General features: G+C 49.0%; 1 protein-coding gene across 1 annotated transcript in view; it reads left to right on the plus strand.

Annotated features, from left to right (window-relative positions):
• Nucleotides 1-13,231, plus strand: part of LOC135195636 (thioredoxin reductase 1, cytoplasmic-like) — a 100,882-nt gene that overhangs the window by 65,014 nt on the left and 22,637 nt on the right. Inside the window, exon 6 of the mRNA XM_064221994.1 lies at nt 470-703. Coding sequence (XP_064078064.1) covers nt 470-703 — 234 coding nt within the window. The remainder of the gene's footprint in view (nt 1-469; nt 704-13,231) is intronic.

A 13,231-nucleotide genomic window follows, 5' to 3' on the forward strand; every position in this document is an offset into this window, starting at 1 on the left:
TTTGAAAGTCAAGCATTGAAATCATGACATTATTAGGGAGTTTTTTCATCCGAGCAAAAACTGAATTATATCATGGACCCAGCTAATCCAGTAATTATCAAAGGGTTTTTTCAGCATCCCTTCAGCCCCCAGCTACATCCTGTTTTTAGCCTTTGACTCCATTCTCACTTCTTTCTATCAGTTTTACAGTCTTAACACCTCTGTTACACCTTAGTACAACTGTGGGGTTGTCTCCCAGTTCCAATTTCAAAGCATTGTATTAAATCTGGAAATCATTGTTGTGCTGTCCAACACACCAAATCCATATTTTCAAGATCTTAAATCCTGAATCGGTAAGTGTCTCATTGCTTGGCTTGTATTGACAGCCTAAATTAAAAGTCAGTCATATTTTTTTAGATAAAATGTTTGTTGATGACCTCTAATCTTTACAAATGTGTGCTTTCTGCCTTATCATTTATCTTATTTTCAGACTGTTGATCGCAGAGGGAAAGAGAAGATGATTACATCCGATAACTTTCTCATAGCCACAGGTGGTCGGCCAAGGTATCCAGATATTCCAGGTGCTAAGGAATATTGCATTACTTCAGATGATCTCTTTTCTTTACCTTATGCCCCTGGCAAGACACTTTTGGTTGGGGCGTCATACATTGCTCTAGAATGTGCCGGCTTCTTAGCAGGACTAGGCTATGACACCACTGTCATGGTAAGATTGGAAACTATTTAATATTTCTGTCTCTAGTGGAGAAAATTGATCATAACATTTTACTTTATTGGGGTTTGTTGTGCAGTTTAATTTTAGAGGAGTAGCGTAAGGAATGCATTATTGAAAGTGCTGTAGAAGAAAGTGCACTGTGAAAAAATTGTGATTAGTATTGTAAGTCTAGTAAAACTGGGTAAATAACAGTGTGTGGTTAAGTTATTGTATGTTCATGAATGGTATATGATCTTCCAGTACCCATAGAATAGTGACTGAAAGCAGTTTTAATCAAATGTCATATTTCTTGACACTGGCTTACTTGTGAGAGCGCTCTCTCTCTCTCTCTCTCTCTCTCTCTCTCTCTCTCTCTCTCTCTCTCTCTCCTCTCTCTCTCTCTCTCTCTCTCTCTCTCTCTCTCTCTCTCTCTAAGCAGGCAGCACTGCTCTTGTATACTCAGACTTTTAAGGGGATCACATCATACATTACGTACAAAATCTGTGCATGTGTTTTGATGGTGAGGGTGTTGGCATATCCAAGTTGCAGTGCAAAAGGCCATCCAATATTACTCATCAGAATAGTAGACTGATTCACATTTTTAGATTTTTAGGTTTTTGTTTTGCTATGGTAGGCTATAACGCAGCATGAATTTGCCATTAAAAGTGAACATTATATCAGAAAAACTAATGAAAGTAAACTTAAGAATGCATTTTATCAGTGACATTTAAACTGCTTGCATTAAGATTGTAAGGTATAAATCTGACAACAGTAGTTCTGTTTTGATGATTATAGGCTGCAGTATGAAGAATACAGCAATTTGTTCAGTTGGGTAACAATTTGAAAGTCCATTGTGCTTCTTGAATAATAACTAATTGTCCAAAGCCATAAATGAAGCCATGCTCATCTAGGTGACAAGGCTTTTGGCCACCTTCCTAATTTATACCGTGTTACAACACCACTGAGATTTTTGTTAATTATTAATGTTTACAGGTGACATGGTAAAACCACAAATCCTGTTCTTGTTACTTATGATACTGCCAGTTGTTTTGCAGTACCTTATTTGGCACTTTTCACCAATAATGTATGCTTACACTTAGGACCCATATTTATATAAATTTTACCATCTTATAAAAATGTTTTACATTATGACTAGATTTGCTTAGGCTATTTTTAAGTTTTGAAATGCACCTTAGCCTAGGAACCTTTTATAATTGTACAAGACTTGTGTGTTAATATTTTATTACGTGGTCTATACAAACTGATCCAAATCTTCCTCTGGTGTAGGATTTGCTTAAGTATCAACTTACAATACAAGATAGTTCTTTACCAAGTTGTGCATACGTATAGTCACAGCAGAATCGTATGCAATCTGGTCACCAGGTGAGGTGGTAAAAACAAGCTCCCATGGAAATTTGTACTTTTAAGTGACTAGAAGTGCATTAAAAGCCTTTCAAAATGGTCTTAAAATTCATTTTATAAAAAGAAAAGAAAAATTCGTGGAACTGGTACAAATGTTGAAATAAGTGTTGGCCCTGCGCACAGGCATTAGAAGGAATGAAGGTGTAGATCTGGTAGCCAAGTGTTTATGTTCTTGGTAGTGATTTGCTATTTAATAACCATTATTTTTTAGTAAATGGAATGTTTTAATTCAATAATGAATCTGACAATAACAAATGAACACATTAAAACCAGCAGTTGGACTGTGGTGGTATTCATTCCAAAGAGAATGGAACGTGGAAGCACAGTATATTATTCAGCCCTTGAGTTGGTTACAGTTGTCTGACTTGTGGATATGATGGCTAACAAACAGAAAGCAATCCCTGACGGCAGAAAATGGAGAACAACTCTTTACAGTCAAATGTCTTGAATGGTTGTACAACTTTGAAACAAACTCATATCAATTACGTATTTGAAACAAAACTTTGAAAGAAATGTTATGAGAGATCTCATGTTTTTCAGTGTAAATAGTTGGAATATATTGAAAAAACAATTTAAGATGATTAAATATTTTGCTTTTTTTTTCTATCACAGTCATCCTATTCAACTGGGTGGTTTTTATAGTGTAGGGTTTCAGGTTTCTTCTTGCCTCCTTAGGAGTTCTTCACTTTTCTTACTGTGTGTGCTGTTTCTAGGAGCACACTCTTCACTTGAGTCTTGGAGCTACTTAAGCATCTAGATTTTTCAGGGATCTTGGGATCGTGCCTAGTGTCCCCCTATGATTGTGAGTACAATTTCATTGGCATATCCTTTTAATTTCTATTTTCAGGTCTTTATACTTATCAAATTTTGTTCCGACACGGCATACAAACCTTCGGTCCTTTTACAATAGGAAGGTACTAGCGGCAGCTGGATAGGTCGTAAGCTTTCGAACAAGGGGTTCGGTAGTTAACTGCTTGTCCGACAGGCGCGCGCGCGCGACTGGGAGGTAAACAAATCTCTTTTGCTTTCGGCCTCACAGCGAGTAGACGTGTGTGTTCGACGCTCTCTGCCCGCTTCTCGTCGTTTGCTTTCCTTAAGTATATGGTTGTGTTTGTGTGTGAAAGAATCATTGTAAGTACAATCATTCTTCTTTTTTCATTGAATTGTGATATCTTGGTCAATTATGGAATCTCCTCGCCTCGCTACCCCACGGAGACTATGCCCGGGTACCGAAGGGCGTAAATGCGGGAAGTTCCGCTCATTCCCGGAAATTGACCCACATGTTTTGTGCGCTCGGTGTCGGGGGCGCGAATGCACCCGAGCCGAGCCATGTGAAGTTTGTAATAATTGGTCGGAGGCGCAGTGGACTTTGTATGAGGGCAGGAAGAAGCGAAGGCCTGCAAAGGAGTCGTCGGAAAGCTCTCCCGCGACTCCTTTGGTTACGGACACTTCGTCGTCTTTCCTGCCGCCCGCTCAGCTTCCACGTTTGGCGCCTTCCCCTTCGGGGGGGGTTTCTAGGTCCTTCTCCTCACCTGACTTGTCGAGTGTGGAGGAGGGCGCTAGATACCCTGACGTCGAGTTGTACTCTGGGTCCTCTATCCGTTCGTCTTCGGGCGAGCGGGTAGAGGAGCCTGCTAATCACCCGACTTTGCCTTCCTCAGGTGCGGTTGCCGCGAAGGACGACCTCGGACAGGTGTGGGCATCGTTGGGGCTGCAGGGCGTGCCGAGTGTCCAGGGGCTGCTCTACCATCTCGCTGGCTCCGTGGCGGTCACTCATGCGACGGTTACGACGACCACCACGACCCTTACAACACCTGGCTACGCTTCACCTCCTCACCTGGTGTACACCCCGCACGCGGTCTCTGTAACACCTACTACATCGGTGCAGGGACCAGTCGCCGTATCACGGGGGAGTGTGATGCCGCCACCTGGGTTTGCCGTGCTGCCGCGACCGGACTTCGTGTGCCCGAAGAGCTCGCCCCTGGACCTCCCACCAGTACCAAGGATGTCTGTGCCGCTGGTCCGTCCAACTGGACAGCCTGCACAGCCTGCCGTACCTGCCGTACCTGCCCAGCCGCCGTTCTCGGACGTGACGTTGATGACCACTGCTGCTGTTCCTGTATCTGCCCCTGCCGTCTCTACTGCTGTTCCTGTGATGCCTGCACCTGCTGACGTTGTTCCTGTTCCTGGCCCCGCTGCTCCCGATGCTGATCTGTTCGGACAGGTGCGTCCGGGCCCTGTTGCTTCGGCAACAGCAGGCCCGGCTCCGCTCTGGATGACAGATCTGACGTCGGTCCTGAGGAGGTTGACGAAGAAGAAGAAGAGGAGGAGGAAGGTGTCGTCGTCGTCTTCATCGTCTTCTTCGTCGTCGTCGTCGTCTGCCGCCTTCTTCCCCTTTCTTCTTCTAAGGCTCCCCCTTCCCCGCAATGAAGAACGAAAGAAGGTCGCCTCCCCCCCCTAAGAAGTCTCCTTCGGGAACTTCTAAGGGCCCGTCTCGCTCTGGTGAGACGGGGGGTTCTTCCGCTGGTCACCCTGCTCCTTCGGGGGCAGGACCCGTCTCTTCTTCCGCGAGGAAGAAGACTACGGGGACCAGAGGAGTGCCGGCTAACACCGGCACTTCCTCACCTGCTGTTAGTGGTTCGGCCACGGCAGCAGGATCCGTCTCGGCCTCTCGTTCGCGAGAGGTACCGAGTGTACGGTCGCCTAACAGCGACCGTGCAGCCAGGAACCAGACCTCTGAGTCCGCTCAGCGTCAGGTTCACGGCACGGAGCGGAAGACTGGTGACAGCCGCTCACCGCGACTCTCACCAGACCAGCTCTCGCTCTCGTGGCGAGCAGCTGGCTACCCGGGCGGCGGACGTGGCGGTCCATGACCGGCCACGGGCTGAGGCTGGGAAGAGGTCCCCCCGTTCGCCGGCACCAGCCACGGCTGGTACCAGCGAACTGACGCGCCGTGAGGACACGCACCTGGTCTCACCGTGACAGTGAAGCTCGCCGGTCGCCTGACCGTCACTCGCACAGAGAGCGATCGGGTACGGCGACCAGCACCAGCTCTTCTGACACACGAGACCGGGGCCGCTGTTCTCGGTCCAGCCGTTCTCCACAGCGAGACGGCTCGACTAGGTCTGCAGCTCGATCGCCACCGCGGGTTGACGATCGCCTGCAGTCCTTCCAAGCCCGCTGGTTTCTGCCAGCGAGCGAGGAGGAGCGTCAGGTCTGCCTCTCCCATACCTTCAACCTCCTCGGGTTACACCGGGAGAGGGGCGAGGTATTGAGGAGTGATCGTGAGGGGTGCGCCCCTCAGGATCCCACCACGTCGTCGTACGTACCAGGCACGGTTCTCGGACCAGCCAGGTCGTACGCACAAGTGGTTGGAGGAGACCGAGAGGGGTCTGTCGCTGTTCCTCCCCTTGAGGGAGGAGGGTCTCGGGAGGTGCTCCTGTTTGAGGGACTGGATGGTCCGACTCCGCAGGACGCAGTCACTCCTGAGATCCAGAGGAACTTTGCCGAGGTTATTGCGCTGATTCGTCAGCACAACGACCTCGGGGAAGGATCGCCGCTCCCACCATCCGAGCCCACGTCCCGGCTCGAGTCGTTCTGGGGCCCGAAGAGGGAACCCAGACCGACGGTGGGTTTGCCGCGTTCCGAGCTTGCAGACTCAGTGCTGGACCAGGTTGAATCGCTTGTTTCCGGACAAGACGGTTCGCTCAAGTCTGGCAGGTCGAGCAAGCTGCTTCCGCCTCCTCTGCTGCGACAGCGGCGTTTTTACGTGCCATCTGAAGACCCGATGCCGCCCAAACAGGTGAACCCGGAGTTAGCCAGGCTGACTCCGGGTGTGTCTCTGCAGCAGCTCCTGTCCGAGAACCTATGGTTCTCGCAGCAAGAGGCACTCGTTTCCCTGGAATCTACCGCCATGGCAGCTTTCCAGGCCGTCTCCTGGCTAGATCTGTGGTCCTCACAGTATCTAAGGTCGCAGCCAACTCCGGGGGAATTTCCCCTGAAGATGACTCGGCCTTTAGGAGACTTTGCCAGTCTGGAGGAAGAGCCATCTCCTTCCTTGCCCACCAGACGGTGAACCTGTGGGCCAACCTGGTTCTCCGACGAAGGGACGCCTCCTTACTCGGGTTTCCAGGGCGGCCGGGCGTGAAGCGGCGTTGGGACTTCGCAACGGACCTTTACGGAGTTCCACGTCTCTCTTTCCAGGAGAGATGGTGGACGCTGCGGTGGACAGACGGCGCACTGACGACAGTGACCGTCTGGTACACCAGGCAGTCTCGAAGGCTTCTGGGCAGCCTCGGACTGCGGCCAAGTCTAAGAGCTCGGCTAGCGCTTCCTCGGTGGCTAAGACGGTAGCTGCGTCGAAGCCCCGGGAAAGACTCTGTCTTCTTCGACTTCTACCAAGGGGAGCCGTAACCAGCCCTCCTCCCAGCCCTCCTCCTCCCGTGGAGGCTCTGGGAAGAAGTCGAAGAAAGGGGGAAACGCTAGGGACGGCGTTCCCCCTCACCTGCTGCCGGAAGTGGGGGGGTGGGGGGGTGCCTGGCCAGCCATTGGGCAACTTGGCAGCGCTACGGCGCCGAGACCTGGATTGTAGATGTCCTTCGGGAGGGATATCTATTACCTTCGAATCTCGGCCACCCCTCACCTCCAACCCGGTCCAACAGCAGTCGTACGTTCCAGGGTCATCGAAGGACGTAGCAGACGTTAAGCACTGAGACAGGAGATCAAGACCATGCTGAGTCAAGAGAGCTGTAGAAATCGTCACGGATCAGTCACCGGGCTTTTACAGTCGACTCTTCCTGGTGGAAAAGTCTACGGGAGGCTGGCGCCCGGTGATAGATCTCTCTCCCCTGAACCGTTTGTTCGCCAGACCCGGTTCACGATGGAGACGGCACGCTCAGTGCTCGACTCCATCAGGGAGAACGATTTCATGCTTTCGGTTGGACTTGAAGGATGCGTATTTCCAAATACCCATTCATCAGTCCTCCAGAAAGTACCTCCGCTTCATCCTCGACGGGACGGTGTACCAATTCAGGCACTTTGCTTCGGTCTCTCAACCGCCCCACAGGTGTTCACGCGAGTGTTCACTCTGGTGTCTGCTTGGGCCCATTCGCACGGGATACGTCTGATGAGGTATCTCGACGATTGGTTAGTCCTGGCGAGCTCCCGCTCGCAGTTGCTACAGGACAGGGATCGACTGCTCGAGTTCTGTCGCGATCTGGGGATCGTTGTGAACTTCGAAAAGTCCGATCTCGAGCCCAAGCAGAGGATGAAGTACCTGGGTATGCTGATCGACACGGTAGCAGGGCGAGTCTTCCCCGCAGACTCGCGGATCAGCAGATTCAGGGAGGCAGCCAACCAGTTCCTGTCTCGGCAGGAGCAGGTAGCTCAGCGATGGCAAGTCGTGATCGGACACCTGTCGTCACTCGAGAAGTTAGTCCCTCACGGGCGTCTTCACCTGCGGTCTCTTCAGTGGAGGCTAAAGGAGTAGTTGGTCACAGGCGACGGATTCCCCAAGCTTTCCAGTGTCACTGACACCGGAGGGTGAGGCAGGATCTGCCTGGTGGCTGGACGACAGGAACCTCTTAAGAGGAGTGCCTCTACGCACTCCCCCCCCGGACATGCAGCTGTTCTCAGACGCATCGACCGAGGGATGGGGCGCACACCTGGAGGAGTTGCTGACTTCCAGGAGTGTGGGACGAGAACAACAAGCACCTTCACATCAATGTACTGGAACTCAAGGCAGCGTTCCTCGCTCTCCAAGAGTTCCAGGACCGCTTGGTGAGACACTCAGTGGTGTTGATGTGCGACAACACCACGGTAGTGGCCTACGTCAACAAACAGGGGGGCTAGTGTCTCTCCCGTTGTACCAGTTGACTCGGCAGGTGCACGAGTGGGCCGAGGCACACTCAATAGAGCTGTCGGCACGCTACATTCCAGGGAAGAGGAATGTAGTAGCAGACACGCTCAGCCGTCGGGATCAGGTGATAGGGACCGAATGGTCTCTACACCAGGACGTGGTGGAAAGGCTCTTCGACCTATGGGGGCGACCAGTCGTGGATCTGTTCGCCACCCGGCACAACAGGAAGCTCCAGGTGTTCTTCTCGGCCGTGCCGGACCCATGGGCAGCTGCAGAGGACGCTCTTCAACACCCGTGGGACAACCTCTTCGCCTATGCCTTTCCCCCGTTCAGCCTGATTCGCAAGGTGATCAGTCGAGCACTGGTCACCCTGAATCTCAGGATGATCCTGGTGGCTCCCAAATGGCCACAGGCCATTTGGTATCCGGACCTGCTGGCTCTTCTCGCAGGAGAACCGAGAGAGATTCCCCCCTGGCACAACCTTCTCGCCCAGCCACACGTCGAGCGGTACCACCGAGCAGTCCAGTCCCTACGTCTTCACGGCTGGCTGTTATCCACCATCTCTTGCGAACGAGAGGCTTTTCTCGTAGCGCAGCAACAGAGATGGCTGGAAACGTCCGTCAGTCCTCTGCAGCTGTGTACCAGGGGAAGTGGGCCGTCTTCTGTGGTTGGTGTCGTAGACGGGGTCTATCTCCTCTCAGAGCCACTCTTCAGCAGGTAGCGGATTTCCTCGTTTTTCTTCGCCGAGAGAAGCTCCTCTCAGTCCCCACAGTACAAAGGATACAGAGCCGCCTTGGCGCTCGTCCTGAAACTGAGGGGATTGGACATCTCGAACTCGTTCGAGATTTCCTTGGCTTCATTGAGGAGTTCGAAAGGTCTTGCCCACCCAGGGAACTCAGGCCCCCTGCGGGGGTGGGATGTGACTCTCGTCCTTAGGAGTTTGACTCGAACGCCGTTCGAGCCACTCCGAGAGTCGTCAGACAGGGATCTGACCCTCAAGACCCTCTTCTTGCTGGCCCTGGCATCGGCGAAGAGAGTAGGGGAACTTCATGGTCTTTCCTATGATGTACGACACTCCAGGGGATGGGGATCTGTGACGCTCGATTTCGTCCCGAACTTCGTTGCGAAGAACTCAGAAACCGTCGATCCCTGACGACAGGTTCGAGTCATTCACGATTCCCTCCCTAATGGACTTCACCGATAATGATACGGATGAGATGCTGCTTTGTCCTGTGAGGGCGCTACGGCGCTATCTGAAGAGAACTCGACACCTCAGGCCTGAGTGTCGACGCCTCTTCGTTAGCACCGGGGTAACCAAGAAAGAAGTATCCCAAGAACACACTTTCATTCTGGCTGCGTGAGGTCATCAGGAGGGCGTATGAGGCTGATGGTAGTGACGACATCCGTACGTCCCGTCCGAGAGCTCACGAAGTCAGAAGTATTGGCCCCTCGTTGGCGTTTCGTAAGACTTCTCCGTGGCGCAGGTCCTGAAGGCAGGGGTCTGGTCTAACCAGACTACCTTATGTCCTTCTACCTTCGGGATATTGCCCACAGGTCCTTGGATACCTTTTCCTTGGGACCCGTGGTGGCTGCTCAACAAGTTGTGTAGCAAACCCAGACCCTCGCAGTGCTGAAACAGCATCGAGTCCTGGTGTGACTGTGTGGATGGATGTGTGAATGAGTGAGTGACTGGCTTCCTCTTCCCGTATTTTCCTCCTCCTCTACCTGTGGGCAGAGGGCCACGGTCGTCACTACGCTTGATGAGGACGAGATGCAGGTGAGCTATATGACAGAGCCCCATCCTATCCCTTTCACTAGGGATAGGAGCAGAATATCCACCACTTCCTCCTACAAGGGGGGGGAAGTGGATGCCTACAAGAGTCAAACCCATGACTTTATATTTGCTCCTGTACAGGAACAAGTTCTTACATTGCTGGTACGAAGAGATACGCTTGCCTCTCTCTTAGTACTCGGTCCAGAGGTCTGACCATTGATCCTGCGGTGCACACCCCGATCAATCGGACAGAGGCTTGGATCCCCCTCCCTCGCTCTTACGACCAGGGAGGCTTCCAAGGTTGGGCGAACACCAGTCTGTTCACAAAAGACTCAGATTCCACCCACCAAGAAGTGAGTCTTCCTATTGTAAAAGACCGAAGGTTTGTATGCCGTGTCGGAACAAATGACAATTTGTCCAAAATTGCATTTTTCCTAACTATACAAACCTGAGTCCTTTTACACATAGCCCCACCTCCATGCCACCCCTCACTCTGCAGTTTTTGCTTGGGCCAAAAGCAAAAGTGATTTGTTTACCTCCCAGTCGCGCGCGCGCGCCTGTCGGACAAGCAGTTAACTACCGAACCCCTTGTTCGAAAGCTTACGACCTATCCAGCTGCCGCTAGTACCTTCCTATTGTAAAAGGACCTCATGTTTGTATAGTTAGGAAAAATGCAATTTTGGACAAATTGTTATTTTCTCTTTCTTTCTCGTCTACTGTGTCCCATGGTATTGCGCCATCAATGAGTCATACTTTTTTCTTGATTTTGTCAATCAGCATCACGTCTGGTCTATGGCACGTATCACCCTATCTGTTCTGATACCTTAGTCCCAGAGGATCTTTGCCTGATCATTTTCTATCACTCCTTCAGGTTGGTGCTCGTTCCACTTATTACTGCAATGTAGCTGGTGTTTCTTGCAAAGGCTCCAGTGGAGGACTTTTACTACTGAATCATGCCTCTTTTTGTACTGGTTCTGTGCAAGTGCTGGACATTTGCGTGCTTTTTTAAATTGTACTTCCTGCATATGGGCGAGAAATTGTTTCCACCTATTGTTATATGAACATTCCTGATTCTTAGGGTCTGATCTTGTGCTGCTGTTAGCATTCCTTCTGCTGCTCCTTGAGTTCTCCCCTCTGTAGCCATTGCCGTGTTTCATCACTGGCCAGTTCTTTAGTCTGTCTCGTGTACTGTCCTTGCATTGGTTTGTTGTGCCATACCCCCATTCTGTTTGTCATTTGCCTGTGTGTGTATATTTCTGGGTCCTTCTTCCCATACACTCATGAGCCACTCATCTTCACTGGTTTTCAGATTTTCCTAAATCTGTTAGACAACAGATGCTATGCGGTGGAGTTCAGCTTTTGTCCATTCCACTACTCCTGCGCTGTATCTGATTACTGGTACTGTCCATGTGTTTATGACTTCATAATTCCAGTGCTGAGTTTTAACTTGAGTATCGCCTAAAGTCTGCATATATTCTTTCCTGATTGTGTCCTTCATCTCTTGGTGTTTTATATCCTCTCCTGTTATTCCCGGGTATTTTTATCCTGTCTCGTATGTGTTTGATGCTGTTCCCATCTGGTACCTTTATCCTTTCAGTCCTTGTCACTTTGCCTTTGTGTGTGTTTACCAAGGCATATTTTTCTATTCCATACTCCATCGTGATGTCCCCAGATACAATCCTTACAGTCAGGATTAGGGTATCTATTTTCCTTGATGCTCTTACCATACAGCTTGATATCGTCCATGAACATCAAATGGTTATTCTGTTGCCTCCATCTTCTGCATTTGTTTATTTTTTTTTTTTTTCTGTCAGTCATCCTATTCGACTAGGTGGTTTTTATAGTGTTGAGTTTCCGGATTGCATTCTACCCCCTGAGGAATCCATTTCTTATTATGTGGGCTGTTTCCAGGAGCACACACTTCTCCATGCAACCTGAATTATTTTTGCATACAGAAGCAAAAAAAATCTTCGTCTTTACTTTCGTAACTTGGATTTTTCGTAAGTAGGGACTTTCGTATGTAGAGGTTCCACTGTAATTTATTTCTTGATCTATCTTACAACAGTCACACGTTCTCATTGCCCTAAAAAATAAACCAGTTAGAACACCTATTTTTATATTATGACTGGAAAGAGAAGAAATGAATAGGTATATGAGTTTGTGTGTGGGCTTTCAATATGTGGTGAACTCATATCCTGTTTCTTTTCTTTCTATGAGTATGCCTAAAAAGGGCAGTTTATTACATTATATACTCAGTAGTTTTGTGGGTTTCTTTTTCAATAATAATCATCATCATCAAAACTCCAGAAATGGATGAAAGCCATAAACACATGGGCAGTACCAGTAATCAGATACAGCGCACGAGTAGTGGAATGGACAAAAGCTGAACTCCACTGCATAGCATCTGTTGTCTAACAGATTTAGGAAAACCATAAAATTTAGTATAACAAAAATTTCTTGATAAATTTTTAGTTTAAAAACCTTAAAGCATTAAAATATCCATTTAACCCTCTTACGCCGACTGGACGTATTTTACGTCAACATTTTTTGTCTCCCGTGTGCCGACTGGACGTATTTTACGTCGACTTACAAAAGTTTTTTTTTAAATTCGTGGAAAAATACTTATAGGCCTACCAGCCTACAACTTTTGAATCACGCTCCTTGGGGGATGCTGGGAGTTCACCGATCAAGGTGTTGTTTTGTTTACAATCGTTACGCAGGCGCGCAAGCGCGAATTTCTTTCTTGCTCCACTAAAAAGTATCTGTGACACATCTCGGAAATTGTTTCGTCACTTTGACATAATTTTTGTACCATTGTAAATTAGCCGTTACATGAAGTATTATATATGAAAATGTGCACATTTTTATGTAGAATACAACAATAAAATACTCATGATTGTAGCTTTTATCAGTTTTGAGATATTTTCATATAAATAACAATAATTGCCAAAATTTCAACCTTCGGTCAACTTTAGCTAGCCATACACGATAGAGACTGGCACGGCGGGCCGTCACGGCGGTACTGGCCCTCCGCGCCAGATCCCTAAGGATTGCCCATACACGATGGAGACAGGATTTCAAGAGGACAACATGCTCTGCCATCTCTGGGAGTTACCACATTCTTCATTATCTGCCCATCGGTCTATGAGAAGAAGATTACTCAGTGTTCAAGCGGTCTTGATTGTAAGGTGACATATCATTCGCAATATGGCTTTTTTTTTAAATAAAAGAAAGATGATTGCTGTAATCATAGCTCTCTTGGATCAAGAGGACAATAACTATGAAATGTGTGGCAAAAATCGCAGAAGACAATGGTCAAAAGAAGGGCTAAGAAAGAGAGAGAAATTTTCTCATATGATGTTACTGAATGAGTTAAAGGAAAATAACCCAGATAATTATAGATGGTCAGGACTCTGGGAGGCTAATCTCTTCCCACACACGTTAGGGACTTGCGCGGCGAGTCAGCAAATTGCAACGGGACAGGACA

This window comes from Macrobrachium nipponense, chromosome 16, assembly GCF_015104395.2.
Source record: "Macrobrachium nipponense isolate FS-2020 chromosome 16, ASM1510439v2, whole genome shotgun sequence".
Lineage (NCBI taxonomy): Eukaryota > Metazoa > Arthropoda > Malacostraca > Decapoda > Palaemonidae > Macrobrachium > Macrobrachium nipponense.